At 35.2% G+C, this 27743-nt stretch overlaps 1 protein-coding gene across 7 annotated transcripts in view; it reads left to right on the top strand.

Annotated features, from left to right (window-relative positions):
- Positions 1-27743, top strand: part of Ryr2 (ryanodine receptor 2 (cardiac)) — a gene marked incomplete at its 5' end in the record, with an annotated part of 627916 nt that overhangs the window by 237375 nt on the left and 362798 nt on the right. For 5 of the 7 annotated variants that reach the window (XM_013504705.1, XM_013504704.1, XM_013504702.1 and 2 more), the window contains 2 exon segments: positions 16661-16765; positions 26883-26903. In XM_013504705.1, the coding sequence (XP_013360159.1) occupies positions 16661-16765; positions 26883-26903 (126 nt within the window). 7 annotated transcript variants of the gene reach the window in all.

Here is a 27743-nt window from a genome sequence, read left to right as displayed (position 1 = left end):
TTGGAAGTTCATAATGAAAATACCTAGCATGGGGATTATGTTCCAGAGACCGCCCAGGATGCAGAACACAGTGCTGTGGTTGGTCACCTTCCATTCCATCAGCCAGTAGTGTGCTGTGTACAATCTCACATTGGCAAACTTGTGCAAGCGGTAGTGCCGTACTGCATTTCCATTGTGTACAGTATGGTATTCATCTGCTGATGAAATACATAGTGTATTTTATTTCAATTTAATATTCTTTTAATATGTTTGAATTAATATCTTTATATTTTTATGGTGATTTAAGTTTTTTAGGCAAAAATAATTAAAATCATAAATATTATATAGTTACCTATATACTGCAAAATCCTGCAATATAGTGAAAACTCTGAAATATAGAATTAGATACATCTTTTTAAAAAGCCTACGATACAGTGAAGCTGCAATAAGTGAACTGCAATATAGCAAGGGTTGATTGTATTTGTTTATGGAGTGTGTAGTAGGTTGGATTACCCTGCAAAGGTATTCAGAACTGAATAGTAGAACCATATGATATTACATGACAAAAGGAACTTTACAGATGGGATTAAGAATTTTGAGATGAAATTTTCTTTTAATGAACTCAAAATGTCATCATAAATGCCCAAAGAGGAAGGCAGAGAGAAATATGACCACAGAAGAGAAGAAGATGCGGTGGCTATAGTACAACTTGGAAGGGTGAGCTTTGACGATGGAGGTGGGACCACAAGCCAGGGAATGCAGGAGGCACATGGAAGTCAGAAAGACAAGGAAATGGTCCCCTCTCCCTGCCTCTAGAAGGAGCCAACCTAGATGTATCCTGACTTTAGCCCACAGAAACTGATGTCAGACTTTATTATCTACACTGGTTAAAAGACTGAATTTGTGTTGCTTTAAATGATAGTAGTTTGTTACAGTAGTATTAGGAAAGTAGTACTTTATGTGTACTGAAAAAATTTCAAGACTGTAATCTCTACTCTAACTGGATGAAATGCTCCTGCTAGCATTTGCTGAAGTTACCCTTAAGCATTTTATGAATCTTTCCTTCCCTCCCTCCCTCCTTACGTCTCATTCTCCCTCTTCCTTTCCTCCTACCCTCCCCTCCCGTTTCCTTATTTTCTCTTTTCTAATTGTTCACCATCATATTGCCGATTTCCGTGAGTTTTTGACCAGATCCCGTATTCTACTTTGAATGCAATTTTCAGTTCTTTTGAAAGATTATATGTATTTAACAGGAAAATCAAGTTTAGAAAACTACTCAGCAAATAAATAATTAAAAAAGCACTTTGTGTTTCAAGATGAATTTTGAAAGGCAGAATATTTACCTCAATTAAACATCTTGAAAATAAGCTTTACTTAAGAAGTGTACTATTGCCTGTTTTTTTCTTCTTTGTAAGAGAAAATCTTTTTTGTCTGTGTCTTGGACCCTGAGTATATTGGCAATAATGATACACAGAGTATTAGCTATTGTTGGTTATTCTTTTATTATTTTGTTATGAAATTTTATTTTTTCACAAAATAAAATTATGAGAGAACCTGAAAAAAAAAAAGGACATATAGTAGCTGAGTTTTCATAATCTCTTGAAATACGTTGATAACCAGAGGTTCAGAGTTACATAGTACTAGTCTCCTACTTTTTGAGTTGCTAGTCTGAATCTGGGTAAATGTGACAGCTAAATTATTAGTTTTATTTTGCATGTACCAATCAAGATGTGTTGTGTGAGTTGGTTATTGTTACGGGAATATCATAAACAGGAAAAGGTTGACTAGCTTAGCATTTAAATATTCTGCTACTCTGCTGGACAGAGAGGAAGGCTCTTCTCAGGTCTCAGATACATTGTATCACTTGTCTTTTTGCCCTGGCGCAGTCATGAAGGAATTGTAGTTAGTTTCTTCAGGATCAGGAAGTAAGACAGTTCTAACAAAGATGCATTTCAGCAGGTGCCAGGGACTTTCTGGAGCATTCGTTCTTTAACTGTGGCTAGTCATAAACACAAGCAACCATGTAATGTAGATAAAATTACTGTACACTGGGAATAGCTTGGTGAAACAACGGGGTGTGTATTATGTAATGAAATCTCTTCAGCACAATTTAAGCTGGCATCAACTACTAGATTCTATTGTGGCATTTGTCAAGTGAAATACTTAGAAGTGTGTAATTTCATCACCAGAGAGTGACCGCTGTAATGAGCCAAGTTAGTAACTTACATGTCAGTAATTAGGTAAATACAGGTGTGTTTGCTTTTTTGCATCGTCTTTGTCCGGTTTCTACCCACCTTTCAACTGCAAGCTTCTCAATGGATTGGCTTTGTTTTCAATTTTGAATTTTTAATGTTTCCCTGGGTGAAGATGCTGTGACTTCTTTTCCACACCAGTATGAATTGGAACTTTTAGACTGCCATCAAAGTATTAGTTTTTACATTATCTTAACATGTTTACCTTAGGGAAAATATCTCTTACTTAGATATATTCATTTTAAAAAATAATTTACTTTAAAGCTATTTCTTAGGGTATATTTAAAAATATTTTTCCAGTGGTTCATTTGCAATGCAATGATGTGTATCCTGTCACAAAAGTTTTATTTTGGTGATTTACTTCAATCATGAAGCATGGACAACAATTAAAATATTCAGCATGATGCCTCGGGCACTAGGATGGGTAACCGAGTCTCCCTTGCTTATAGAGGGTGAGAGATGTGTCATATGAAACCTGTGTTTTGTGAGGCAGGTTGAGTCATTGGGAAGTGTTTTGTGAATAATGTAGTATTTGGGTTTGGAGCTGGGAATGGGTAGACATTGGGAAAATGACAAAGGTAGAAAGATAAACTACATGAAAAGTAGGGTTATATAATTTAACTCAATAGTAGTAAGAACAAGTGTGTGCTGCAGAATTACATTAGAACCAAATCACGAGTAGCAGGTAGGGAGCTTGCACTTCATGTTTTGGTGGTAGGATTTTTGAATAATTCCTTTACTGACATTAAGTGTTGTTGGAAGAAGTCTCATTTGGGGGTAAGTAGAAAGAACTGGAGACGGAGAGGTAAGGGAATAAAAAGAGGGCATCTGGGGAGGTATAGAAAGAAATTCAAGTGTAAAGACTAAGGATGCTGGCACGTAAAATAAAAAAAAATAATTAAAAACTTCATTGAAAACATTGAATGTAAAAATCTCTTTTATGTTATGGTTTAAGAGCTTTTACTTGATTTTGAATTTTAGATCTGAGTATGATGGATTATTTTCTAGGATGTTGATGATTCAATTGGAACACATATGTGAGTACATTATTGACACTTTACAGCATTTCTTGCCTCTCATGTACTTCCATTTCAATAGTCAGTTTCTTAAATTGTCATTCTCCATCTGTTATTGCTGTGATGCAGAAAACCTCATCTTTTATAGAACTTTTGGAATAGATTCTTTCCCTATCACTGCTACTAAAATTGTTTTTCTTAAATATGCTTGGGGGAATTTCAATCCCTTGATCCAGAAGCTCTGACGTTTTCACCCTATTTCACCTCCCTCCCCAGTTTGTAGCTCGGAAAACCTGGTGTGCCTCTTTTCTTGGGATCGCCAGCTTTATCACCTGCCAGCTTTTCTTGTTTCCTTTTTGTTTTGTCCCCTCACCTCTAGCGCCTTTCATTATTCCCTTAATGTCACCTTTCCCCAGCATCTTTTCCCTGTTTGTATTGCTGCACAATGTCTTTCTTTCCTTCAAAATAACATCATTTCAGAAGGGGGAGAACTTCAGGTCTTGAGTAGGTAGCGAGTGTTGACTGAGAACAGGTGCACAGCAGGCCCTGAACTAGTATTATCATCTCACTGACACGTCTTTCCTTCCTCCGGCATGGGACCACATCCATATTGTCCGTCCCACTGGATGGGCTTCTCTGTGGCATGTCTGACATCTTCTCATGAAGTCCAGCTTATAGCTAAAGTTAGGGTGTTCCCAAGGGAACGTATTGTCTTCCTCCTCACGTCTTCTCCTCCTGTTGTCCTGATTTCAGTCAGTGACAGCACCATCTGTGTAGTGTTTCATGTTAAAAACCCTGGCTTAATCTTCAGTACCTATATATTACCTTCCATATCCAATTAGTGGTCAAATCCAGTTTTCCATTGCCTTTAGTAATGTATCACAAATTCCTTTTTGCCTTAATTTAGATTCTTCTTTGCTTGATAAATTTTGAAACGCTTCACTTCTTCCCTTGGACCGTTGCTACAGGTTGAATATTCTTCCTCTAAAATGCTTGAGGCCATAAGTATTTCAGTTTGGAGTTACTCCACATTTTTAATTATGTTTTTAAGCTCTATGTATTCTAGTTATTAGAGTAGGCATGATTTTAATTCATCTTGAGTCATCATGAAAAATTCACAGTTTATATTAATGCAAATTTAATTTCAGGAAAATATAGAAAATTTGTTTTAACCTAGCTCCATTTTTTTCTCTTATTTTGTGCATCTTATACATCTCTATATTGTCATATATTGCGCCTACATATGTTCCAAACCCACTAATACATTATTATAACTATTTAATAGTATTATAACTATTTAAGTGTTTCTTTATAGATTCTTAGGTCTTTTAAAGATGTTAAGAAATCAAAGTTCTAGAATCTTTAATATTAATTCATGTATTTTCCATTTCCAGTATGTTATGCTTTGGGTCTAGATGTTCCCTGAAAGCCTCATGCAGTTTTAGATGGGGCTCTTTCAGTGGTGGCTGAATGTAGTGTGTATGATTGATTTATGGTGCAATGCTGGGATTAAGGCTGCTAGGATAAGGGTGGATGATTGCTGGATTAGTCACTGTTTGGACTGGCACTGCCCTAATCTCAGTAGGTTGGATACAATATAAAAAACAGAGATTTGTCTCCTCCTTCTCTTGTTGCTTTTACTCTCTTCCACCACCATGAACTGTTCTCTGTCAAGCCAGTCTGCTTGGAGCCATCTGATTATGGACTGAAACCTCTACAGACTGTGAGCTAAATTAAACCTTTCCTCCTTTAACTTTGGGTGCTGGGTATTTTGTCTCAGCAACAAGACAAAAGTAACTAAGACACAGTGTTATTTTATTTCTTTCGTTAGATTTACAGTAAATTCCTAAGAACTCTATTTATTATTTTTTCTAAGGCAACTATACTCAAAACAAATTCTCAGTCCTTACCTGGGAATGTCTTTATTTTACCTTTATCTTTGAAAGATAGTTGATAGATATAGGATTCTTAGTTGGCGGTTGTTTTTTTCAGCTCTTTTTTGAGTGTGCCATCCCATTGCTTTCTGACCTGTCTAATTTCAGATGAGAAGTCAGCTGTTAAATATACTGATGCTCTATTACATAAGAAAAATATTTTTCTCTCATGCTGCTTTAAATATTTATTTTTTGTCTTTGATTCTCAGAAGTTTGTCTATGACATACTCTAGGTATATTTATCATACCTGGAATTCATTTACTTCTGATCTTTCTCTTTTATTCTTCCACATCTCAAATTACATGCATATTAATATAGTTGATATTGTTTCAAAGATTTCTGAGGCTTGATCTTGTCCTGTGGGTCTCTATTCTTTTTTTTTTTTTCTGCTACTTTTTCTTTCTGTACTTCAGACTAAACTATTTCTACTGAACTATCTTTAAGTTCAGTTATTCTTTCTATTCCAGTCTAAGGTTGAGTCTCTCTGGCATATTTATTATTTCAGTTATTATAGTCAAACACATAATCTCCATTTGTTTTCTCTGTTTGTAAATTCCATGTCCTTGTCAAGAATTTGTATTTGTTGGTTCAATGTTGTGATAATTTTTATTTAATTCTCTAAGTATTCCTTTGCCTCCTTCCTCCTTCCCTTCCTCCCTGTGCTTGGGATTGAACCCAGGACCTCACACATATGCTATACAAGTACAGTACTGTACCACTGACCCTCCTCTTCCATTCTTTAAACATATTTATAATAATTTCTTTCAAGCCTTTGTCTGCTAAGTCCAACTAAGAGACAATGTTCATTTACTATCAATATGGAAGATATTTTTATAGTTTTTTTCCCATGCCATAATTTTTATTAAAACTATATAATTTACCACATATGTAAACAATGTATTATCTCCCTACTGTAAGAACCTGAAAGAGTAAATAAAACCCAAAAGGTACAATAGATATTGTGAAAGGGAAAGAAATTGCTTAAAGGGAAGGAACAATTTATTTATTGTTTCCAGAGGGAAAGGTGAAAAGAAAGAAGGAAAAAAATATATATGTGTATACAAGGATACCTGGGATAATTGTACTGCTGTGTCCATTGGCTTATTAAAAGGAACAGTTAAGGCTTAATTTTTTGACTAATTTTGCATGCTTGTATCTGGTGATCCGAACACCTAATTTGAAGACAACAATATACAACTGTTGTTGAATTCCTACCATGTTGTTCAGTGAAGCTCTGTATTATTTTTCATTTTTTAAATTATTTTTGTTCTCTTTAATTGTTTGATTAATCTTGCATTCTTACAGCTGGTAATCTGAGCAACTTCATTGAAGATAACAATATGTAATATAACAGTTATTGTTAATTTCCTATCATATTGTTTTGAAATTCTGTATTGTTTTTATTATTTTTGTGTTGTGTTGTTTTGTTTGTGTGTTTTGTTTTGTTTGTTTTGTTGTGTGTTTTGTCTTTGTTGTTATTTTGTTGTTTTTTTCTCTTTAAAATAAAAAAAAAACTGTCTAATTTAGATCATAAAATAACTCCAAATTCCAGTATTTCCTGCTGGAGATTATTGCTGCTAGTTTTGAGTTATGTTTTTCATTGTTTTGTAAATTTTCTAGACTTAAGTCTATAAAATAGGTCTCTCCTGTGATGTTTATGGACTAATATTACTTCTAACCTTTTTTAAATTCTGGTTTTTAAGAACAACTCTGTACGTGGTTAGAGTTTGGGTACTGGTTGTATAGAGACTGTGCACGGGCACTTTGGGCAGTGTGGTGTCCATGCAATGTAAGTGGAGCTGTGTGTGGGTAGGGGAGTGCATGGGAAGCCCTGGTTATCCTCATGTCTTCCCAGAAGTGCCCTCTGCTAGGTCCTAGTTGTCTTCTTTGTGCATGAGCCACTTCAGCCAGGAATAGATTGAGTCAGGCTGACAGAACTGTTGGACCTCCCTGGAATGTGTCCCTTTCACAGATAGCGTAGTGTGCAGTGTGGTGTGATCTAAAGCACATGAACATCCCATTTGATGAGGAATCATAACTGCTGAGCCTTAGAGTCCATGCTACACTTTTGTGCAGCTGCCATGTAAGCTGACCAGGGGACACAGCAGAAGCCCCTGGAAAAAAATACCAGACTTACTGTTCTTACTCAAAGTTCAGTGCTTTTGTTTTTTGTAAGCATAGAAGTTTCTTATGTGTTAGTATGCCTTAAATTTATTCCTACAGCTCTGAAAGTGATATTTTTGTCAATTGTATCCAGCTTACTTTTTAGGGAAAGGATATGCCAACCTCCTCCCTCAGCCATAAGGGAAAGTCCCCATAACTTCTTCTAAAAATGTGGCTTGTAAACCTTTTTGCCTATCCTGAATTGATCTTTGAACATAAAAATGTATCAAATGTAGAGTCTAATTCATCAAGCTACTAGTTTCTAAAACATCCTTTGAGTTCTTTGTGTTACCTGTGGAGTCATTTGAGCAGAATTATATGTTCGATGAGATGAAAGGTGTGGTTTCCTGAATTGTATTTATGTTCCATTAGGTTCCACTATAGGTTTATAGTTGATACGGGTTAATGGATTGCTAGATTGTGTCTACTTTATCCAATATTAAGTCAGTCAAGTCTCATAAATACAACTCCAGTTTCAATTGCATGTAGCATCTTTAGACCTCATAACCGAAAATATCTACCTTGACTTAGGTGTTTAATTCCATTATATATCTTCCTCAACATTCAGAAAATACTATACCTGCCACGTAAGTGTGTCTTTAATTGGTTAAATGCTAGGAAAAATCTCCTATATATGTATAAATCCACAATACAATCAGAAAGGATCACTATTTTAAACCATGTCACTCCTTTATTCCATCTAGTATATTCCCCAAGGGGCTCCTATCAGGCTAGGAGCCCCTAAAATGGCTCTGATCCCAGAATCGTGTGGTTGGGGGGTTCATCACTCTGATTTCTGTATGCATGTTCTTTTAGAACAGGCTCACTGTCATACTGAGGTTTATTTTATCAGTCATCAAGTCTACATCGAAAAAGACAGGAAAATGAAAACAGCTAAGAGCCAGGCTGATATGACGTGAAGAGGGGCAGTGTGGTATGGTTTTAGGCTAAGCAGATATGCCCCTGTACTTTCTGGCTTAGGGCATGTCATTGAGTTTTCTGATGCACCATTTACTTATTTCTAAAGTGAGATTAATAGTATTTTTCCTGTAAGGTTGTGATGAGAATTAGGACCTAGTACACATAGCCAATTATGTGAATTACATAATTGTGTCTGCCTGATTTTTTTTATATTCTTGAAACTGCACAGAAATTCCATACTAGTATATTTCTAATAAGAATTCCTAAGTGGGGAGTGTGTCAGTTTGATTCTACATGGAGTTTTGTGGGGAAATCACTCAGACTGCTTCAAAGCTCAGGGGCATCTAAGGACACCTGAGGACGTGACCTTGCTTGTCTAGTGCAGGTGCACAATGGGATACAGTTATGTAACCATGACTTAGCACAGGTAGACACACATGTGCTGTTTACAACACTATGTAAGAATGTAAATATGCAATAACAAACTGTATAAGAATTATACAGTAAAGATGTAAGTGGCTCTTCTCCGGCTCTCTGCTCTGCTCCATGCTGCCTGCTGTTGTTGCTAATGTGTTGCACATGTGTGTTCTTAAACTTTGGGACCTCACCTGTGAAAATCTCCCTCTCACTTGAGCCCTCTGAGTGGGCAGACAAATTTCAAGTTTCTGAGGTTTCATGTGATGGAAGTTGCTTCCAGCTTGATTTGTTCACACAATAATGCTGAGTAGTTAATTGAGCTTTTGCTATTTCAAATTAATATGAGATGATTAGATGAGATTAATCTAGCACAACTTTATGGAATGAGACACCAGGTAAGAATGAGATGTTTTGTGTTTGTGTGGTTATGCCTGGATAATCGACACTGCGTTACATAGCTAATTAAATTTGAAGACATCCTTTTATTGCCTAAATAACTTGATTTGGAAGCTATAACTCTTGGTTTCTCCCTTCTTTGTCCTTTTGACTTTGTGAAACTGTAGCTGAGTCACAATCTGTTGGTTCCCTCATCCATATGTTTGTGTGAGCTGTTTCCCTTGTTCACCCAGACTGTGAGGCTGGGGAACATGGCTCTTATGGTAAAAGCCTTATTGCAGATGGTTAGGTTAACCTGAGCAGTGTAAAAACTGTTTACTCTTCCTGTTCTATTTCAGGCAATTAAACTATGGATGTGTTCTATCTCAATCTCCTTTTTGCAAAGCTCCCTGGAGACAGCACTGTTGCTGATAATCAGAATTTTTCACTGAAGACACTACCAAGTTTCTTCACAATCTGTGGTTCACTGGAACCTTGCACACAGCAAAGCTGAGATTTCACTCATTCTTATATTCAACAAATATTTGGGACATATGTTATTTCTGTCTTTGTTATTACTGTATCTTTGTTATGACAGTGCCAAATGCTTAGAGAGTTTTTTTTTTTAAATCACGGAACAGAAAATAAAACTACTTCACAGTAATGTATGGCTATTTCAGCTGCCTCAGTGGTTTAAATATTTCTACTGATTATTTTGTTCCTTTGATTTATTTATTCATTCATTCATGTATTTATTTAAACATCTTTAAACTCTCTGAGTTTAACACATTCATGACAGGGCCATAATTCATGTGTCTCACGGCCAGGCAGCTCTGATTTGAATTAAGTGGTTCCAACCTACTTTAACTGCAGGTGATCATGTGCGTGACTGTTCCATCGGATAGCTTGTACTGCTTCTCAGAAGGTCTTTAATTAAAATAATGCAAAGGAAGGCATTGATTTAGCTGACCAGATGTCATTCTATTATAATTCCTTAAGGAAAGCATTCACATAACATAAAAATTGTCATACAGCTAATTTGCAGTACAGCAGTTGTAAATGCACATGAGATACATCAGCAGTGGGATACTCTTAAGAGTTGTATGTCAGGTTGTAGAGAATTAATTATTGACAAACTGCTAACTACGGGTGCAAATCAGTCAAACTTTTTGATTATTGGTATGAATTTTTAAATCGTTAAGAATAGTGTTAATGTTTATATTTGGGCTGTAATGAAATTGAAGCAACTAACTAGATTTGGTCCATTTATTAAATTTTTATTAATTTTAATAGTAAAAAGACTGATAAAGTGATTAAATCTGTCTGTACTGCCAGTGGTTTAAGTCATGTAATGAGACAGTCATCTCTGCACCACTTGTGGTTCAAGCTGGCAGGAGCATGTCCGTGGTGAGACTGTAACTTTTTAATAGTGCATTTCTCAATAGAGTCCAGCTTCTCAGAACATCATTGTAATATATGTAGAAATGGTAGAAATTATGTGTTTTAAATACAACTTGTGGGTGGGATGTTACCTTGAGTTCAAAGAAGTTGATAGGTACAGGTTTTGTTGAGATCGTGACTGATCTTTGCTATCATGAATAAGAGGTTAAAAATCAGTCTGGCTCAGATCAGTTTGCCTTTAGCAGTATTTAGAAGCAGGAGTTGAATTATTAATTTGCAGATCTCACTGTTAAGAACCTGAAGATTATCTTGCCTATCAGTTCATAGCAAGGCAAGCCTCTTTTCGTTTTCCCTTTCAGTGTTTTGCTTTCCCAGTTCCATGCACTTACCTGCTCTTCAGTGAAGACTCCTACCCAAGATGTGTGTGAACAGCTTTGACCTGAGACAGACACTGTTGCTTTGTGATATTAGAGCAAGAGAGGCATCACAGGATGGAACAGTAAACTAATGCACTTCTAATTTTGCACAGCCACTTTTGGGATTTTGATGTTTTAAATGATTGTAAAAATAAGATGAATTACCATATCTATGTAACATTATATTTAAGGGCTTTGTACTACAAATATGGAGGAACAAAATGAACGCTGAGCAAAGCATGTGAACTGCACTGATCCATTAGGGATTTTCATAATTAAGTGCTTAATTAGCACAGCTGTGGCCCTTAGAGGTGGCAGTGTACGGCTAATCACTCATTTAAACCTGCTAATGCATGCTGTCTCACCTGGACGCTGCTGTTGTCAAGAAAGCCAAGTGCCGTGCTTTATCTTCAGAAAGCTGAGCTGAAAGAATTTATTGGTACAGGAACGAAGACCATCATGTTAGCCTCTGGTGCAAAGTGGAATAGAGAGAAAGTGAGCAGGATAAGAAAACTAGCGAGAACCAGGAACATTCATGGAAAAGCTATGGAAATGATCTTTCCAGACTGGAAATATGGTGGAACATTCTGACTGGAGTTTTGGAGAAATATGAAGAGGCAAAAGTGAAGTCAGATTTTACATATATTGCGGTTAATCCCTTTCCACGGTGTTTCATACAAATCAGAGAAATGTAGCACCATGTATTATACAAATTAGAGGGTTGTAACATGGTAGTTTTATTGCCACTGTGGTGTATGGAAACACTTTAAGGGTTATTCCCCATCTGGTAGGTGAAATCTGGCCTGGTGTCATGTCTCTAGTTGGTAAATTATCAACAGCAACAACTTTATCTTTTGGAATAGTTTGATATCCCTCTAATGTGGGCAGAAGTTGACCCTCAACAGTCCTAGTGACTTGCCAAAGGCTCTGAGCAGGTGGGTGGCCCAGCAAAAACAAACTCTTCTCAGCAGCGGGCCATCTGCTCTGTTTGAGTGTATACTGTCTTCACATTTCTTGGTAGATGAGCAGTTTTTCTCTTAATTTATATCTCTGAGAGTTTGAGCTTTCAATTTAATTTAGCATTCTCTTAAATTGGATAGACAAAATTGTGTTTCAGTAGCATTTTCCAGTTTATATTGCATTGATTTTCCTATTTGAGCAATTCTTTAGACATATATGTGTTTTTCCTTTTACCAGGTCGGGAAGCACAGGTTGATTTGAGAGGGGCTCTTGGCAAGTTATTCAGCAGACCTCAATTCTGAGTCCCTTATATAGTTCCCTGTCTGTCATACTATCAAGATTTAATACATCATTAATTTTTAAAACATTTGTGATACCCCTATGTTATCCTGGAGGTCACTTGGAGGATAACTGAAGGTCAATTTTAAAAGTTGGTTCAATCGCCTTCATGATAGAAACCTTAGGATTGCTAAAAGAAAACCAAAAAATAGATCTACTAGGGCTGTAACTCCCCTTGTGCCTATATGTATGTGTACCTTTGCAGAAATAGATGCACTCATAGTTTGAGGTTGACTCATCAAATGTTGAGTGCTTTCTTTGCGCAGGTCACTATATTGGGGTGGTCTGGTGATGAGGGGCATCCATGGTGAATAGTCATGCCTGCTCTACGAGGAAAATGTTTTCAAATGTGATTTTATTTATATGTGATTTAAAAATATGAAAGCATTGCCATAGGTGGAGACATGGAGATGAGTATGTTGGTCAGAGAGAGTAAAAGAAACCCATGTGCCAAGACCCTAGAATGTTACAATGGAATAGTTTTTCACAATGTTCACAGGAGAGACGGTTTAATGTCACTTGTATGGTCTTACCTTATTAGTTGCAGTTTATTTACGGTAATAACATGTCCATAGGTTTTTAAATGAATTAGGCAGATACATCTGTGGAAGCCAAATTGTTTGATGGGTATCTCAGTTGGAAACTTAATTGATTTTACACGGCCTCTGCAGTGCCAACAAGCCAGATGCTGCTTTGTGGTTATTCTAGAGAATTTTCCTCTCTACGATTATGTGACATTCATTTGCTAAAGAGAATGATGTCCAGTTTTTATTTTAAAATGAAGAAAAGGCACATGGCCGTGCTGCTATGTGAAAGCATGTTACTTTTGCCGAAGTACACATACCTTGATGAAATGGTGTTGTCTCTGTAAGAAAAACATTAGTAATTTCCTCTCTGCTTACTCTGGGCACTGTTGTGGGCAGTCTAGATAGACATTCAGACGGACTGGATCACTTCCTATGATTTAATTCTGCAGGGCAAGTACATGTCATGTGTGGTGTAAGAGGCAGCTATGCATGCTCAGGGGCAGTTGTGGGTTTTAATGTCCGATATGATCTAAGTATTTTGAAGCACAAATAATGGAAAGAATGCTATCTAAAGCTTTCATTTAAGATTTGGGAGCATATGCATAGTAAAAGCAAGCAATGTACTTCCTTTATGTGGTCTGGGAACATATAGGGTTTTTTTGGTTAATGAATCAGGCTTTATTTCCCAGTGTTCAGATATAGTTTTAGAAAGAGGAGGAAAGGCCCATTGTCAATGCTATAGTGGATGTAAATGTAAAAGTGTCAAGGTTGTTGGAGGAAGTATACCAAAGAAAATGGGCTGAGTCCATAGGGACAGAGAACTGCCCTTGAGGACTGCTGGCATGCTTCTTTCTGCTAACTCTCACTGCCTGGAAGAATATCTGTAACAGGCCTGCCACTGTGAAGAAATGAAGTTCATTTGCCAAGATTAATTCATTTCAAATCCATGTAGTTTTCCAGGATCTTTAAAATAACATTATAGCAATCCATTTGTAAACATTTCAGTTGAAGTGAGATATAAAACAATGTAAATAGACCCAGAATATAAACTTGTAGCTGAAAAATGCCCTTTCTTGAAACTACTAGATGTCTTTTACCCTTTCAGGTACACAATTTAATACTAGTCTGCCAGAAAGAAAGATAAATCTGAGTTATTTTTAGGAAAATGGATGCATGTGAAGCCATGAAATTAAATGAATTAAATCAGACTCACAAACTTAAATATTGCCTATCTTCTCTTATATGAGAAACCAAAAGTATAAATAACTTAAAGAGCAAGATAAAAGATAGGCAATAGGAACAGGAAGATACAGCTTTTCCAGATAGAAAGGGGAAGTAGATCTGGAGATGGAGAAATTGGTAAAGAGGAGAAGAGAAAGGAAATTCTAAAAATTAAGATATGGATGCGTACTACTTCCCACAATAAATGCCATCAGTATGTACTGCTAACATGCACTAACAAAAGAGAAAAAAAGAACATTTGGGTGTTACGAACAGGTATTTGGTTACAGATTTGTATTTTCAAACACTGCTTGTCCAAACTGAAATCTATGTAAGATCCAGTTTTAAGAAATGAACAGATACTTCATAGCTGTATGAATAGAGAGAATTCACAATACGAAGAGTAGTGATAATGGCTTACTTAGAGTCCTTGCTGTGCTCTCAGTGACAGTGTTAAATTCTTTATATATATATACTATCTCATTTGTTTTTCACAACAAGCATGTCAGGATGATATAATGATTATATGGTTTTTCAGGGAAGGAAGCCAAAGATTAGAATATTTATGAGCAGGTAAATTGTGAGGCCAGAATTCTTGCTCAGACGGTCTGTTTTATAGCATATATACTCCTAACTTTTATGAGATGCAGATTCTAAAGCAATTAATCTATATTGGTCTGAAATCAGCACAATGTTTTGGTAGAAACAGTTCTTACCAATATTGAGAATTCATTGTTACATGTTTTGGATTGTGAGCTGATTTGTAAATTTTGATACAGTGATCCCAGCATTGATTTAAGTATTTACACCACAAAAATGGGTAAATGCTATATATCAAAACATTTACTTTGCGTCAGTTCACCAGCTTAGCACTTAACCTGCTCTCAACAGGGCCATAATTTGTGTGTCTCACTGCCGGGCGGCTCTGAGCCACCAGTGGTACTTGCATGACTATCTCATCAGGTGGAATGGGACAGTCATGCATGTACTACCAGTGGTTTAAACTGGCAGGAATGTGTTAACAGCGTAGCATCCCAGTTCTGTTTGGCAGAGTACATCTGATAGGGATATGAATGAAATGATCACTTCCATTAACAGATTTTTTAAAACCTGGTAGCATTTGTCTTCATCCGAAGCAGAAAGAGAGTAATCAATATAGTTATAATTTAGGAAATTAAATTTAAGAAAGAGAATTCATTCCTAAATTCATAGTGGAAGAGGATCTCTTTCCTGGCTTCCAGTCTTTTACCTAGGATTTGGGAATGCAAACCCTCCTCAGGCCAGCCGCAGAGTGTAACAGCAGTAGCTTTCTTCCTTTTTTTGCATTTCATTACTATAGTTTTATGTTCAGGAATACAACCAGAATTTTCTTTTGCTATCTATGTATTGATTTTATTTTTATACCAGATTTGAGAGGATCCCTGATTACTGGCTGAGCTTGTCCATGAGGACTGGAAATTGATCAGTATGGGGGCACAGAGGTCCATGATGACAGGAAGGAGAAATTGAGAGAAAGAAGCTTCATAAAAAAAAAAAAAAAAAAAAAAAAAAAAAAAAAAAAAAAGTAGCACATTGGTACCTGCAAGGCTTGTGGCCTGATTGTATCTTTCATTTACCCATGAAATAGTTTTAATGTTAATTCTGAAGCCCCGGTAGTTAGTCTTTCCTTGAAACCAGAAAGCATCGTTCTTTGCTAATGATAAAAAAATTCTGATGGCTGTGACTTAAGTAATGCATACTTAAAACATTAACTGTAGCTTTGATCTATTGTATCAGCTTAACATATTTATCTTCTTAACATTGTTTTTATGAAGAAGTTGTAATCTTCCTTACGTTTTGGCTCATTGTATTTATAATTTCCCTTTTTGTGGAAATCTCTGAGCACCTCATCAGTACCTACCTGGACCTGATGCATACTGAATCCTGCTTAGCTCAAGCTGAAGCACAGGTGTCCAAGAAAGTCCAATTAGCGTTCGCTTGCCTATCAGCTCTTACTCTGGTTCCTTTCCATCTTTAGTAGTTACATTTTGAGAGTTTCAAAGCTTGTGGAATAATGACTGAGTGGAGAGAAAGAAGGAGAAGGGAAAAAGAATGAGTGATGAGAAAATAAAGCTACACACATATATAAAGAATGAGAACTTAATTTCTGCTCCCCAAGCTAGAAAAAAGCAGACATACAGCAAGAGGAAGATAAAGTAATTTTTATCTTTGTGTATAATGAGAAGCCTATGAAATGAATATATTGCATCAATTCAATTTTATATTTAATTAACTACAATATTGACTTCAGGCAAGCATTATTTCTCTATTATTATTATTATTATCTTAATCAACAGGCTGCTTGGTAGGTTAGAAATGAATAGTTGAACACTGGAGAAATCTGGCTTACAAGTTTTTTAACTCTGTGACTTTGGAAAAATAGCTTAATTTCTCTGTGTGTCCATATGGTGATAGTGATAATCCATACTGTAGATGACCACAGTTATGGATAAAGCTCCAGGTGCAGTGCATGTCAGACTGAGCGCTTCATAACTGGCAACTTTTGTTATCTGTGAGTTTAAAAGTGTGGGAAGCGTAGGTGGTGATGACTACACGTGTCTCTTAACGGTGGGGAGCTGACTATGTAGGGTGCTGCGCAGTCCTTGGACTCTGTAGGAGGAACTGGCGTATATGAAGGTGAGCTCGCCTGGATGCTTGATGAAGATGACGTACTGATAACTCTTCCTCTTCCTGCACAGAATGTCCCCCCAGACCTGTCCATCTGCACCTTTGTGCTGGAGCAGTCCCTCTCGGTGCGGGCCCTGCAGGAGATGTTGGCCAACACGGTGGAGAAATCGGAAGGGGCAAGTACCAAGTTTATGTAGACTTGCAGTGTTGTAATGGACTCTGCTGCTGGGTAAAAGATTGTTCCACAGGTTCTGGAGATCTTCTTTTTTGCTGAAACAAGTCAGTGGCTTTTACTTGTGAGTTTTTTAGTTTTGACTTTTTGTTTTATCTAGAAGACCTATGGTGTCTCAAGGATTTAAAAAAAATTCAACCCCGATGTGATCTGTGTCATGGCACCTCATGCTTATGTCTGGTTTAAAATAGAGCCTTTCTGTGAGCATTTACATGTCCTCACATTTTCAGAGCTGTTATTGTTACTGTTTTGACTAATTGCTTTGTGCATGGCTATGTGTTATTGACTTTGTTTGACTTTTAAATGCGCCTAACCATGTAAATATGTTCTAAGCTTCTCTATGGCAAGTAATATTTCATGGCACTGTTATATATTTTAGGTAAGAAAATTATGGTGATATGGCTGCAGTCACTTGTAATTTTGAAAATTCCTAGTTGTTTTCTTTCGAAAATTGAAATTCTTCTTGTTTCCCAAGGGAGACATTTTTCTTTAAAAGCCTACTTGGTTATTTTTTAAAATTTTCCATGAGACGTACTGTTACTGATTTCTAATCTATTACCCATTGCTAGCCAGTTAATTAAAGTTTAGAATTAAGTAGGAGAACTAATTGTGAAATTTTTCTTTTTTTGCACTTAGTTACTGCAGTTTTATGTTCAGGAATACAACCAGAATTTTCTTTTGCTGTCTATGTATTGATTTTATTGTTATACCATTGCTCCTATTTGAGTAAGAGATTAAAATACATTTTTTTGTATAAATGAGTAATCAATTGTGACATCACATTTTTTTCAGCTCTCTAGTTTTTAAAATTTCAGTCAGACAGCTTACAATTTAAATTTGTTTGTGCATTAACATCTAAATATGAAGGACAAACTTCAGGGACTTTTAGTCAACAGGAGAATCGCTGTGAATTTGAGTTCAGCTTGGACTACAGAGTGAGTTCAAAGCCATTCTGAACAACATAGTGAGACCCTGTCTCAAAAAACCAAAAAACATGGGCTGGGGATATAGCTCAGCAGCACATGCGCTTTCCTAGGAAGCACAAGGTCCTGAGTTCGATTCATAGTACAAATAGAACAAACCAAACCAAACCAAACCAAAACAAACTTTAGTGACTTTTATTTGATAGTAGCCTAAAAATTTATTTTGCAAAGCTCCAAAATTGTGTTTTTTTAACATTTCAAATTCATTTTTTGGTTGAAACAAAGTTGATATTACTGTATTAAAATATATAAAGCTTCTTATAAAATTTTATACAGTCATGCAAATATTTATGGATAGGCTTAAAGAACGATTAAAAAAAATTTTTTTTTGGTACCAGGAATCGAACTTGCCAGACAGGCACTTATGCAGCTGAGCTATATCTCCAGCAGAAAGATTAAAAATTTCTCAATTCAACTGGTTAAAATTTACCTAGCATAATATCTTCTGATTTATAAATATCAATGAGGCCTACCAATTTTGAAATGCAAATCTGTCTTTACAGAGAAAAATAAATTTTCTTTTGCATTAACCGTTGAAAAATGTGTATTGCTGCTTTACCTATCTTTGTAGGTGTCAATTTACCCAAATTGCCCTAAACTTAATTTTTATATTGCTAACCTACTTTTTCTAAATTTAACAACTATGCAAAGATCTTTTCATTGCTCCCAGATCATGAGGTTGGTCTAGCCACGCTCTAAATATTTTATGTGCATAGGAAATGATTTAAAAGGCTATTTTATGGTGTTACAACTTTGCAATTATTTACTAGTTAGAATATCTGGGTCCCTCCCCCTCAAATATTTTTATTTAGATAGATCTCACTTGGAATTGTTCTCTAGAAAGTTTTTATGAGAATGAAAGCGGTCACTGATGAAATGTCTGGAACACCATTTTATAGAACCCAACATGCCTACCATAAACCACTGATTAGGATGTATAATTTGAGAGGAATCTGCTATAGAAAGAAATACATTTTATGGAACTGAATCTTACTCTTAGCTACTAGCATCTTTTAGGAAGAAACTACTGTCTGACAGCTAACGGTAATGCAATATTTTAGGAAGAGCTTTTTCTCTTAGATCGCTGAGAAGTTTTGATTATATCCAGGAGGGATCTTCAAAATGTTTTACAGCTGCTTTGGCTCAGGTACCAGTTGGTCAGAGTGGCTCCCAGCTATAATGCTGGATGTGCAGGTGGTCTGAGCAGTTTCCACGAGTGTCTAGGAACAGCCCGCAGTGGTCTAGCTTTGGGAGCACTTTTGCGACTTAGGACAGTGAGTGTTTATCAGGAGAGGCAGCTCTTCCACTTCATTGACAACTTTAATCCTATGAATGTGTACTGGTGAAATACCACGTCTGGTCATGTGATGACTGCATGCTGCTGGCACTTGTAGGAATCAATTGTTTGGACTCTAGATATCCATGTCATCTTTCCCTGTATGACACAATGTCTCCTTTGAAAACATCATGGATTCTACGGCAAATTCTCTTGTCAAGCACAGAGATATTTCCAATTTAACAATATTCCATAGTAGATTTGCTAAAATGTAGATCTCTTTTCCTAGGATGATGTGTCAGCAAGGAAGTGCTAATTTTCATGAAATTATTGCTTTCCTGAGAAATTGACTGTGTATCAAAAGGAACCTTGTATAGTATCTGATTTCTCACTTTCATGATAAACTTTATTTACAAAGCCTTGTTCTCTTTTAAAAAATAATGCTTTCTGAATTCTTTATGTGATTCAATAAATGGAATAATACTGATTCTATTTTATGTTCAGCATGCTCTGATGTGCACATAGCAATAAATATATACTTGGTAATAATAAGAGATAATAATAAGAGAGTTTTCCATTTAGAACCATGCCATTGCATTTTGTGGTTAAGGACCACTTTGTTCTTTTTCTTGGGTTTGTGAATAAATGCATGGTTTTCATAAAGGTAAAGGAACCCCACCATGAAGTTCTCAACAATATTTGTGACAAAGCAAATTGTGAAAATCATGGATAACAGAAAAAGAAGAGATGTGTAACATAAGACAGGAAAAACATTACCTACTTTGTGGACTTCTGGTTCCCTCAAGAGCGGGTTGTTGTGACTCTTGAGTAAAGTAATCACAGTCATTCAGAAATACTTCATCTAGGGCCGGGGGTATAGCTCAGTGGCTTACGTGCTTGCCTAGCAAGCCTGAGGTCATGAGTTCGATTCCCGGTACCAAAAAAAAAAAAAAAGAAATACTTCACCTAAAATAATATTTAATTAAAAATGTGTAACAAGACAAAGATTTAGATCCAATACATACATAATTTCCAAAAATCTGGGAGATTGAGGCAGGAGCATCACATATTTGAGCCCAGCATGGGCAACTTACTCAGATCCTCTTAAAATAAAAAAGACCTGGGGATATAGTTCAGTATAAAGGTCCTGAGTTCATTTCCTAGTACCTTAAAAAAAAAACAAACACCTTTTTTTCACTGAATGCTACTTAGCTTTTGTTATTCAAAGTATGTCAACAGTTGTGTATCTTAGTAGATGCTCACAGAAGCTTTAAGAGCTCTCAGTGAGATGGGGATAATATCCATGCAACAAGGAGGAAGACATGCCTAGGGCACAATGTCCCTCACATCTCTGTGGACCAGCTGTGTCTGGACTTCTGTGCATGTACATCCTTGCTTCTGTTATTTCTTCTGTTTTCCCTGGGTTTTATGTGGCTCTGGAAGACTTGTTGGCATCTGGACCCAACTCTGTGTGTCTTCTCTTGCTTCAGAGATCTGTTTTTCATGTGTGCTATGTAGCTTTGAGTTAAAATCAGGGCCTTTGTCACCTTACCAAAATGCTCAAGATTACCAGGTCTGGAATCCATTAGCTCTGTGGCTTATCATCCAATGTGAATAATTGTTACATGATGGAATAGGTACAGTAGTTAGCACAATGTAAGCATGTATTCAGCAGTGCTAATGCTGTTTTACTTACTATTTTTCCTGTGCTTATAATAATCCCTTGATTAGACTGTCAACAATTCCCGACTGCCTTTTCTCAGACTTTGACCACTTCTTTTCTTCTTCAGGGTCTTGGCTAATCCTGTTTTCTTTTCCTGTGCAATATCCCAACATGCTCTGCCACATGGAATTTTCCAGTTTTATAGAGACAAAATTGTGTTAAATACTGAGTTGATGATGGTATTTATCTCAAAGTGTTTTTTAGTTATAATAATTTTGATGAACTTCTGCTTTTGGAATTTATCTTAGTTAATTCATAAAAGTCCTTGACAAACACTTTTCTCCGTACAGTATTATTTTTTAATACCTAATTTAGCTGAAGAATTCCATTTCACATGAGCACAAATGTCAAGTAGAGGTAACACAGTATAGTGGAAAGAGCTTTGGATTCAGAGTCCATGAAATGTATTGAAAATTTTGTTTCAAATAATATTTCTAATAATGATCATTTGTTGAAAAGGAATTGCTTTTTTTTTTTTTTTTTTTTTGGTTTTTCTCCGGTACCGGGAACCGAACTCACGACCTTGCGCTTGCCAGGCAGGCGCTTTTGCCGCTGAGCTAAATCCCCAGCCCCGAAAAGGAATTGCTTTTGTTTAATTCCATGAGCATAATACACAACTTGCACAGTCTATGTAGGAGAATATGCTTAACAAATATAACATTGGCTGTTTTTTTTTTGTTGTTGTTTGTTTTGGAAGAATTGGAAGACCTTGTCCCTTTTGACTTTGGCTTATGGCCACTTAACTTTTGGTCCTATTGTTAGAGTATTGTAGCTTGATCTAGAAAAAAAGAATTAAAATGAACTAATACTTTGCCCTTATATCCTGATTTTTGGTGAGGAAGTATGTTGAAATTTTTATTTTAGATGATTATGATTTATAGCATTCAATTGTTATAATTTATGATATATCTATTTTTCATTAGTATGAGAATTGATGGTTTACTATAAATTATGAATGATGCTTTTTAAATTGATAAAATTCAGAATGAAATAAAATATGAATAAATAATGTTGAATTCAATATTAAATAAATTAAGTTCTAATCATTTATTTCATGTAAACCTTAAGATAAATTATTTCTTAAAAGGACTTTGCAGATAGATGAATAATGTGTGAGTTTTATCATCAATGAGTTTGCAGCTGCAGAAGTAGAAAAACAGTTATAATAGCATGAAGATGGAATTGAGTATGTAGAATTTGCTGTTTCTCTGAATTTTCTTTGAATTTTGTAGAATAATTTCTAAAATTATATAATATTGAGACTGCAGTGTAGAAATTATTTCAGGATTGTTCCAAGGAACCACTTGATCTCATTAAATTATTCTTTAGAAATCTAGTAGAAAACTTACCAGAAAGACAAGGCATAGCATGATAGCCTGAAAATAATTTTTATGTTTCAATTAACTAAAATGGCTTGCATTAGATATGAATCTATAAGACTGGCTCTCATTTTGAAATAATATATTATAGTCTAATTAAAGATACAAAATGCTACATTGACTTTATTAATATAGATATGTATCATACCCAGATATGATCAATTTTTATGAAAAATGGAGTTGTGGAATGTGGAATATTAGTACACTGAAGTCACTAGTTTAAGAATGTCTCTTTAAGGCATGTGCGGCAATCTCAGTGACAAAAGTTCCCCAAGCAGCAGTTCACCACACTAATAAATGTCTGGAAAGTAATGGCCACCACTTTGAGCACCTCTTGTAATTGAGAGGCCAAAGGTAACTTGTATTAATTTCATGATGTTTCAATAAATTTAGCATTAAAATATTTATGCAGATTTTTCTTTTTCTGAAATGTATATGCATTTTTTGGCATTCTGAGTATAATATACCAAATACTCTGATTTATGTGTTAGACATGCAGCACTTTTGTCTCTAGTCAAATAATGCAGTGCTTTCCATATGTTCTTCTTTCACATAAGGCTCACCGTTTCCTGGATGATGAAAGTCCGTGCAGTCCAAGTCCTCAAGTCCTAAATATTTCCTATCTAGTGCAATACGTGCCTCGCCTTAGGCTTTATTGAGATAGAAAGTGAACAGAACTGATCAAGAGCCCTGCCCTCCTGGGTTCATACTCTAATGAAGGAAGTAATCTGATTGGTAGGTAGTTAATAAACCAGTCATTAACACAGAATATGTCAGAAGGTAGTAAGTGCTTTGAATAAAACTCAGAGTAAGAAAGTGTCTGTTTTTTGTTTGTGCATTTGTGTGTATGGTTGGTGTTTTTGGTAGGGCGTGATGGAGTGATAGCTAGTACTATTTGATAGGGTGGTAAATAAGTATTCCATCTAATTAGATGAGAATATTCATTTCAAAAATAAAGTTATAACTTTTAAGAGAGAAAAATTAGAAGATGATTGGCTTAATGGATTCCAGATATCTTTAAATCACTAGTAATTCTGGAAAAGTTTATCATGGAAATTTACCATCTGATTCATTTACCAGCAAATATTTACAAATGAAAAAAATTATTTTCTTTTGTAAACACACCAAAAAGCAAACCTGAGAAAGAGTTCCAAATTGAATGACACTAATCTAATAAAATAATCTATACATTCAAGATTCCTAATCTAAAACAGTGCCTGTGTCCGTGTGATTAAATTACATGCTCATCAAATTGACCTCCTTATTGAGTTTGAGACTGAAGACTGCACAGCATGTCATTCAAATGCATAGCATTATGTAGTATCCTTCGCTTCTGAGCAGAAATTCTCTGCCTTTACAGAGAAAGGCAGAAAAACAGAACATATCTGAGGCGGGAATATTCCTTATCTCTAGGATACAACTAGAAGACTAATAAAGTGTAACTAGCAGCCTTCAGAGGTAAAATGGAGTATTAGACTATTTGGTTAACATAAAAAAGAAATAAAAGAGCAGAAATAAGACCATATGGAATTGAATCTGTTCTGAAATTAGATTATGGTGAAAGTTTATAACTCTGTAAATATGCTAAAGAGCTTTGAAATGCACTTTAAATAGGTGAACTTGGTGGCATGTACATTATATTTCACCACTTTAAAAGAGCAAGAGATGAATAGTTTACAAATAATAAGATGGCAAACACAAGTTTATATTTCAATAATAAAACTAAATGTAAATGAAGAAGTTGATAGCTAGTTTTATGTTACCTGTACATTTAATTATAATAGAGCTCTCCATCTTAAACACTAAAACAGCTAAGCAATGTGGAAGCAAGAAGAGAAGATTTTTTTGTTATTAAATTTGTGGAATAGTTCATGCTTAAGTACCCTAAATTTGTAATCAAAATGTGAATGCAAATAGATTTACTATATGAATTATTTTCTTTTCATATGATGATAGAATTTAGAATTATTTACTGATATATTGGATTCTTAACTTTTGTCCCCTGCATTTAAATGATTGTTTCTCTTATGTGAAATTTTATTTTTATTTTAAAAATGAGATTATGTCTTTTGATCAGTGCTAGGTGACAAAACGTTTAGTGTAATTTCCTTCAGACATTAAAATATTTATTTTCTGTACACTAATGAGATCAACGTATTTAAAAAAAAAAATCCCCCATAGTTGGATAAGTTATTTTAAAAAATATTCATTTGTCTTATGTTTATGGATTTGGTAATTATTTAAATTCTAAAATTGTTCATTTATTGTGACTTTTATTTTTCCTTTTGTAAGATTACTTCTGAATAAATCATTCTATTTTCTCCTAGTTTGCAGGGACTTTTTAAAACATGATTCATGTTAACATTAATAAGAGACGTGTCATGAAATCGCTCTGCATTGCTTATGCATAATTACAACTTTATTGTACTTAGCCAGTCTTTTAACCCTGTGGGCCATTTGTCTTGTCTTGTGTGTCTAGCTGATGATTTCACCCCCAGCACATGCCTTACTCTGGGTATTGGGATGTGGAGTCAGTTGTTTTATTACTTCTGATTCTTACTGCTTATAAAACTGTGTTTCTCTATGTATATCATTAAAGGATGTCTGTTGCTGATAATAATTAACTATGACTCTTAATTATAAACTGTTTCTTTTGGTGAATCTCACAGTGCTTATCTTTGTACTGGAGTGTGTGTGTGTGTGTGTGTGTGTGTGGTGAATGAATGTCCAACATCTAGCTGTGAACATGATGCTGTGATATATTTTTGGTGATCATTGGTATCACTATCCTATTTTCATGCTAAGTGTGGAAGAGAAATCACTTTGTATATTCTTGAATTTTTTTGGGGGCAAAAGAATAAATAAAAGAATTTGTCTTTTTGAGGGAAGAAAAGTACATACTAAGTGCTCCACATGGCATAAGCCTTTTTGCTTCCTGTTATTCCAGGATCTAAAAAAAAGTATTCATCACTTTATATGCTAATATTCAAAGGAGGAGTTAAACTTTATATGAAAGTGAAAAAATATATAATGAAAACCAGCCTTTCCATTTAGAAAGTATTCTTTAAGTAATGATTTTGTGTTTTAAAAATGCATGAAAGAATGGAATAGATTTAGAAAGATTTTTTTGAAGACTAGATAAATTACTAATGAAGCCAGAAGAATGCTCTGTTGTAAGTAAGATTTTCAATTTTACAAGGCCATCAGAAAATTCCACATATATATTTGGGTGATAGTTTTAATATCACCTTATAACATTTAAAAGTAATCAGTTTGTATGTTGTATTTTACGCACCTTGTCATCCAAGAACTTGTTTATCAAGAGATGGAAATTCTTAGCTAGCCCCAAATTTCACTCTAAGTGACATTAACCCTTAACAGATTTTTCTAAGGAAAAAAATTACAAATTACAGTCATACCTCGGTTGTCAGGCTCAGTTCATTTCAAATTTGTGTTTGAGCTCTAAAAAGTTCCAGTACATGTTTTTCCCATGAGTAAAAATTGAAAACCAAATAATTGGTTCTGAGGCTCAAAAATTATGCTTATAAATTTATTTTTCCAGGACTCAGTGATTTCTTTAACTGTATGGTGATTCTAACAGTTTTCCTCTTAGCTTTACTGCTGGTATCACTAAGTTTCTTTGGAGCTGTGGTGGCGGCATTTTACACAAATACAGTGTGAACAATCAGCACAGTGATGAGTGTCATAATGCACTGTCACAAACACTGTATGTTGTGTGGGCAGGAGCAGTGCTTGTACTGAAGAGTCTCCCCTTTGTGCCCCTGGTGAGATGTGACGCGTGACTCACTCTTGCACATACAGGTTTTTTCAAGTCAGATTTTCAGTTTGACTATCCTTATGAATACTGAGCAGTCTTTTTATTTTTGAGCTTTACTGTTCAAGAAGTGGAAAGTTCAAGCTTTGAGCCCTTAGACAACTGAGGTATCGCTGAAGTTTATGCATGATGAGGCCGAAGAAGCGTTAGTTCTCAGAATACGAATCATACATCCTTACACACTTACTGTTGAGTGTAGAATTTACTATTCTGAGTGATTTGCTGGGAATCTGAGGACACTGAATTATTTTGCTTTATTTGCTAGGTGTCTGAGGACTGATAAGACAGTACTTGTTGATTTTTGTTCTATTTGCACTGTGGATGCTGCAGTCAATTTTTAAAGAGTGACATTGTGACTGTAATTTGATGGCCTTATAGTTTAGAATTTTTTGGCAAAGCGTGAGTTTTTCTTGAACTGTGAAATTTTATATAGTACTCAAAAGAATGAGGTAAGAGAAATTTTACTTTAAATGCTGTAAAAGAAATTATAGTTAGATGCTGTGTCTCCAATTGATCTTCTTATTAAATAGAAATTTCTAATTGTAGTACCTAAATCAGGATACCTACTGTGTTTGAGATTAGGTAAATGTTCATCTTTGCTTTTGAATGTATTTAGTTGTCATTATTTTATGTACCTATTGCATTTGCAGCCTTTTGATATTCTGATTAGTAAATTAATTGAGTTTTTTGTTTGATGAGATTAAATGTTGCTAATTACAGGTTTGAATACTGTGTATTCCTCTAGAATTGGAAGTAGATTTTGGTGCATGGACCACATTTCTATTGATTTAAGTAACAGTCATTGAAACATTACTAGGTATTTACTTGTTTTTTAAAAATTTATTTTGGCTTTTTCTTTCCACAGCAAGTTGATGTTGAAAAATGGGTATGTGTTTCCATGTATTTACAAAGACATTGTGATTGGAAAGTGCATGTTTGCTCTTGCCTCTAATCTTTTTATTTTGCTTCCTAGTGTGGCTTGTCTTTTTTGTCCAAACTAACTGCTCTGTTGAAGTGAACAAAGTTTGCAGGCCTCCAGTTAGGTGTTCCTTTATCTGAAATGGGTTCTGTTAAAATTCTTGCCATTTTCAGTACCATATAGTTGTTATAGAATATACTTCAATTATATAAATTATGATGTGCTTCTGGCCAACAGGTGGCTTTTATTAGTAGAACTCAATATGTTTTGTCAAAAAAGTGATTCTTTAATTTTAAAATCTTACTGCTTAAACCTGGTATCGTTCCATGTATGACAGAAAAAGACAGATACCGTCATATGATGTTAAAAAGTGAAGATGAGTAAGTATAACTTGTGGGGAAATGCAGTTAAAGGACTGGAGTCTGTGTTTGGGAACCTTAGGTGTTACTAGTTGTATGATGTGAACAAGTGACCTTACTTCTCAGTCCTAGTTTCTTCATCTGCTAGGACAAAAGGGGTGGCAGAGGGAGAGTGTGAATCAAAGTCTCTTCCAATTCTTAATGGAAACTAGAGTCTTACCAAGACAGATACCAATGCTCTTGCTTTTTTCCCCAAAGTACCAAACAGTGAAGCTTTTCAAATTGCAAATTCTTTTTCTTTCTTTTCTTTCTTTTCTTTCTTTTCTTTCTTTTCTTTCTTTTCTTTCTTTTCTTTCTTTTCTTTCTTTTCTTTCTTTTCTTTCTTTCTTTCTTTCTTTCTTTCTTTCTTTCTTTCTTTCTTTCTTTCTTTCTTTCTTTCTTTCTTTCT

The sequence above is a fragment of the Chinchilla lanigera genome, unplaced genomic scaffold (genome assembly GCF_000276665.1).
Source record: "Chinchilla lanigera isolate Chin_1 unplaced genomic scaffold, ChiLan1.0 scaffold00091, whole genome shotgun sequence".
Classification (NCBI taxonomy): domain Eukaryota; kingdom Metazoa; phylum Chordata; class Mammalia; order Rodentia; family Chinchillidae; genus Chinchilla; species Chinchilla lanigera.
The sequence above is the reverse complement of the archived record's forward strand: the minus strand, read 5'-3'. Positions and strand labels throughout refer to the sequence as shown.